This window comes from Histoplasma capsulatum, genomic scaffold, assembly GCF_000149585.1.
Source record: "Histoplasma capsulatum NAm1 scaffold_2 genomic scaffold, whole genome shotgun sequence".
In the NCBI taxonomy this organism is placed as follows: Eukaryota; Fungi; Ascomycota; class Eurotiomycetes; order Onygenales; family Ajellomycetaceae; genus Histoplasma; species Histoplasma mississippiense.
Genome location: NW_001813981.1, coordinates 2198921 through 2204177, shown reverse-complemented (window position 1 = coordinate 2204177; position 5257 = coordinate 2198921). Strand labels below are relative to the sequence as shown.

Below are 5257 nucleotides of genomic sequence, written 5' to 3'. Positions count from 1 at the left end.
AGATATCAGTACTATCTCGAAACGACAGCCAGTCACTAGAGTAGCAGTATATCGGGGTCATCCCTTGAGTTCACGACCTACGGAAGTTGCTAGCTTCGGATGTTAGCTGTTGTTTACAGTGGCCCATGAACATGGTATAGCCGACTGATTTCCTTGGCAAGGTCAATCCACTGCTGAGCACAGTCGAATATGTCTGGCATGGGCCGAAACTGAGTGTGGTAGATTTGTGGGCAGGTTGGAGTGTCAAATGTTGCAGTTAGTCGAGATTAGTGGCCCAAAGTTAGATAGAAGCTTTCGTGTCATCTCTGAAACGACGCCGAAATTCTTGGCATTCTGCACGTGGATGTATTTATTCGAACATTGTTCCATATTATTTCTCACATGAGGGAAAAAGGGAATATTTTAAATAAATTTATTCGGAGATTTAATTCAAACTCAATGAAATATTGATGGAGGTATCGCTAAATATACAAATTCCAGCACAAACAAGCTTCTTTTGTACTCATACCAGAGGTGATCAATAAAAATCAAGACTAACACGCCTACCCCATTCTTTTTCCAATTTCACTCCGCCATCCCTTCGCCCTTTCAAAACCATTGGAATTGGTCTGATAATCTATCATGGCCTGCTGCACCTGCTCATTGCTATTCAGCACAAACGGACCATACTGCACAACTTTCTGATCGAGAGGTTGGCCAGCAACAAGCATAAACCGCGAGTCCTCTTTCGAATCCTCTGCATTCGAAGCCTGCACAAAATCACCAGCCTGGTTGAATACGATGTTATAGAAGGAGCCCACAGCTTTAGCAGGTGAAGGATTTGCTAGGGAAGATGTCGGAGTGAGGTTCGATTCGCCAGCTGCGCCAAAGCTCGTAGTGCCGCTCAGCGTGTATGCAAATGAATTCCACCCCTGCGGGAGCATTTGCGAAATCTTCCCTCCCGGGCGTATCGTGATGTCGAATATCCAGACGGGGGTGTAGGCCAAGTCACGCACGGAATCGACACCGTGCGATTGCCCAGATATCACCTTAACGGAAACCTTACCCTCATCGACATTCACCACCGGAATCTCTGTCGCACGCAGATCACGGTATCGAGGTTCACACATCTTCAACTTCTCGGGTAAATCAACCCACAGCTGCATGCCAACGTTCGGACTCCCGTCCGGATTCTCATGGGGCATTTCCGCGTGCATTATACCCCTGCCGGCAGTCATGAACTGGAGATCGCCGGGACCGATTGTGCCCTTGTGTCCGGCAAAGTCTTCATGATCTACGCCTCCGGACAGAAGGTAGGTGATAGTCTCCTGCCCTCGATGTGGATGGTCTGGGAATCCGGCGCCGCTGCCGATTGTAAAGTGGTCGAGTAGCAGGAATGGGCTGAAATTCCGCAGTTTATGGGTACCGATTGATCTGCGGACGCGGGCACCTGCACCCTCTGCTTGCTCAGTGGCAATGAAAACTTGGCGGATAGTGCGAGGTATGGACATGTCTGTTAGCGGTGGGAGGACGATAGGGAGGGCTAAACGATATGTTCTCTGGAGTGGTTTTCGACGTGGAAGTAGCGTTCCGTTTCAAAAAGGGAGGAAATGAAAATTAACCTGAATGGAAAGCTAGACTTTTAATATTCTTCGAACGAATAAAATAAGGACACCTGCCTGTGAGGAAAGTTAGAAATTGAAGCAAAGGACCTTCATGGGCCCGCCCTGGTGGTTATATAGCTTTTTGACACAAAGTTTCTGCGATCTTCTAAAATGTTGCCAGAAGAGTCTTTCCCGACCGCAGTTTCCCAGAGAATGTACCGTAATATACTTTGTTGCTTCCTGCTAAGCCAATCGTTGGAGAATGGTACTTTTTTCCATTTGTCAGTAGCTTCTAACCCATGTCGTCATAGGCTTGGCAGCGGCACTTTCGCCGAAGAGCTTACTAATATGGTAAAGTCAAGTCCTCCTCAACATACATTTCTCAGCTGCCACTAACACAACAACTTCGACAGCCATGAAATCGCCATTTAACTGTTCTTGATATAATATGTGCTTGAATGGTTCTCTTCCTGCTCAAGGGTCCTAGATCTTATAAAAACGAAAAATAAGAGGTAGAACAGTTTCATGAAGGAAACCGAGCTGTGAGGAATCACGAAAATGATACAGAACTAGAAAAGGCAAAAAGCAGGAGGAAATCAGGAAAAAGCCGTTCCGCTTATGATCGTACATGTTTTTTATTAAACTAAAAAAATAAACAAGAAATTTCACCGCATACAACATCCGCCATTGAACCTTCAGCCATATCAGGCGCTCGACAAACTTGCACGACATATAACGCAAAAGTGCGAAGAAGAAAGGAAAGGAAATCTGGGATCCCACCAATAAACCCAAGGCCCAGATATTATATTTGCTTCCAGCGAGCCACCTTGCGTGGCTTGGAAAATACAGACACAAGTATTTTTCCACCTTTTTATTTCGCAAAGTGCAACTCGTACGACAACCACCGCCTCGCCAGCACGCCCGCAACATCTAACCCAGGCCGACCATATGTAAGTGGCGCAAAGAAATAGAACCCATACATCGTCGCGCTCAAAATCACGCCGACAGCTGCCCACAGAGCCAGCAGACTCTGCTGACCCAACCGTCCCTTGGGGATCCGGTACTTTCGATCCGTGACGGCAGTTTCAGCCGCTGTCAGATCGCCGTTGTTGTCATTCGGGACTATTGGATCGATGTTAAAAACGAATTCGATTACGGCGCCAGCGACGAGGGTGGAGGCGATGTGGGCTGGTAAGTAATGGTGGAGGAAACGCTGGCGGCCCATGAGGAAGAAAGGCAGGAAGTGGGCGGCCCAACAGAGGAAGAAGAAACCAGTGCTCCTGTAGAGGCGCGCGCGGGTGCCGGGACCCCAGACTGAAATCAAATTTTTTAAAAAAAATCGTGGTTAGCAAAAAGAGAAAATTGTGGTAGTGGTTGGTTGGGTGTGAGGTGGTGTCTAATATATATCTTACTTTCTTCCAGGGCGTCAATCCCTCTACGCATGGAGAGCTGATCGGCACCGACAATGCCGGCAAAAACGGCGAGGAGACCGCTTGAAAGCCACCAGCCGATCGGGTTTCCGAGGAAATAGATCTGCTCTCGCTCGGAATTCTTAGTCCAGAAACTTACTCCACGAAGGAGGAAGGGCCATTCGAATGGTTCACTGGCGTACGGATGGCTGCTGGTTAGGGCATTGTTGTGAACGAACATTGCCCGTTGTAGTTCTAAGTACTTGACAAGGAAAGGAAGTTGTTTGATCGGGCGGGGCTCTTTTTTCAGCCGCTCACTGTCCGGGTCTAGAGACGGGATATCCTCCGCAAACCAGATGTTACTGGACTGTTGCGCATTTTTATTCCCGTTGATTTCAGCTTGCTTAAATCCCCACTCAGGTAAGGGCTTGGTATGGGTCCACATGGCAACCTTAGTGGGCACATGGATAAGCTTGAAATGACTAGACAAGGTATTGAACTCTTGCTCTGATCCTCCTTTCTCGATCTTGATCTCAAAGAGGGTATCGTTGTGGCGCTCGCCATTTGCCAGCTCATGGGAAACGGTGGTGAACTCCTGGTTTGTGGGATAATACGGGGAGGCCACGTCGTGCGTTAGCAGAATAGTATCTGTCCCCACATGGTGAAGTTGGATAATGTCACCATTTTTAACAACGTGCCCAAGGCGATCGTTATCATCGAATGGAGTGGCCGGAAGTATCTCCCAGTGGTTGTTGGTGTCGTTGTAAGGGTAGCCAGTAACTTGCTGACCCTGGCTGGAGACACGCCCGTCGTCATAACGTAACGGGTAGCGATCTGGATGGCTGTGTAGATATGTCTTGGTATCCCTGTGTCGTATAGTTATATGATCGTAATAATGGATGCCAAACGAGTTCACGTTCATCGGATTATCACTGAGAGTTTGCTGAAATTCCGGGGACATAAAGGCGTCGCCTGGACCTGACTTGTTGAGAATAGCAAAGTGAACCTGGAACCAGAACAAATAAAAGAAAAATGGCACGACAATCAAGGCGAGAGCTCGAGCAGCGAAATGCTTGGCGAATTGAGTTAGGGGAATAACGCCTCCAGGGCGATTCACATCAAGAAGATCCCACAAATCGATGGCAACGGCGGCGCCAACAGTGACAAACGTAAACGTGCCCACGTATTTAGTTGAAATAACACAACTCAGCGAGACACCAGTCAAAAGCAGCCATTTCCACCACTTGCGACTAAATGGCTCGTGTCTGAATTTGTAAAACCGAACGTAACAAAGGATGCTCAGTGCCATGGTGAGCACCAGGGTTGCGTCGAGAAGGATCAGTCTATCTTCAGCAACGTGCGCATTGTCGAACAGAGCCAGTCCCGCAGAGAGGATACAGGCTGGGAGGGAGTAGCCAGACTCCCACATAATTAGGAAGATCACAGGGATCGTCAAAGCGCCTTGGATCGCGGGCATGGCCCGGAGGGCAACATACGGGACTCTGTTTTCGATGTATGAATCTCCAATATTCTCGAAAAGAAAGTGGCCGTCGAATCCCACAAGCCAACCCATAAAAGCAAGGAGAAGCTTGCCAAACGGTGGGTGAACATCGAAGAAATAGGTGCGTCGAAGGTAATGCGAAGCAAACTTATTTAGTTTCAAAACAAGATATATCAGCTATTTGGTCTCATTTCTACCCAATTGAGCTTATAGCGGCATTCTTCTGCGGTGTCTGCCACACATGAAAGTGTAATTGAAAACACCAACTGACCTTCCCGAAATGGACCTCATCAAACACAACTTCGTCAGGGTAGCTTATACTGGCAAAACGTGTTGCGAACGCTAACAGCGTCAAGATCACCAAAGCGGCCTTATAATCCCACTGTCCGGCGGGTTTTGCAACGGCCTTCTTATGTGGGCTCAATTTGAGTGGGGGAGAAATTGTTTGTGGATCTTTAACGGCGACATTTTTCTTCCCCCCTCGCTGTCGGAGGTTTGGGGGTGGAGAGGACATGGCTTATCCACAGAAGAAAGGGTGTCAAAGGATAAGTATGCTGGAATCACAAGAAGACACGTTAGCATCAAAGATTCCTGGCATATATAGAAAGGAGAGCAAGGCAAGACAGAGGGGGACGTGCCAACCTACAGGATAAAAGGGATTAATTAATTGGCATGGTAAATGAGCGTCGAGAAGACATGAAAAGCAAAAGAATGCTGGTTTGGGTGGAAGAGCTGCTTGGATGAAAAAGGAGGATTGGCTTATG

General features: G+C 47.9%; 2 protein-coding genes across 2 annotated transcripts; both read right to left on the bottom strand.

Annotated features, from left to right (window-relative positions):
• Window positions 1-542: 542 nt before the first annotated feature.
• On the bottom strand, window positions 543-1490 carry HCAG_02732 (pirin; the record flags this gene model as incomplete). The annotated part of the gene is made up of 1 exon (XM_001542511.1): window positions 543-1490. The coding sequence occupies one exon, from the start codon at window positions 1488-1490 to the stop codon at window positions 543-545; it is 948 nt and encodes a 315-aa protein (XP_001542561.1).
• Window positions 1491-2454: 964 nt separating this feature from the next.
• HCAG_02731 (hypothetical protein) lies at window positions 2455-5007 on the bottom strand (the record flags this gene model as incomplete). The annotated part of the gene is made up of 3 exons (XM_001542510.1): window positions 2455-2897; window positions 2996-4640; window positions 4765-5007. 3 exons carry the CDS (start codon window positions 5005-5007, stop codon window positions 2455-2457), a joined length of 2331 nt encoding a protein of 776 aa, XP_001542560.1.
• Between the last annotated feature and the right edge of the window lie 250 nt (window positions 5008-5257).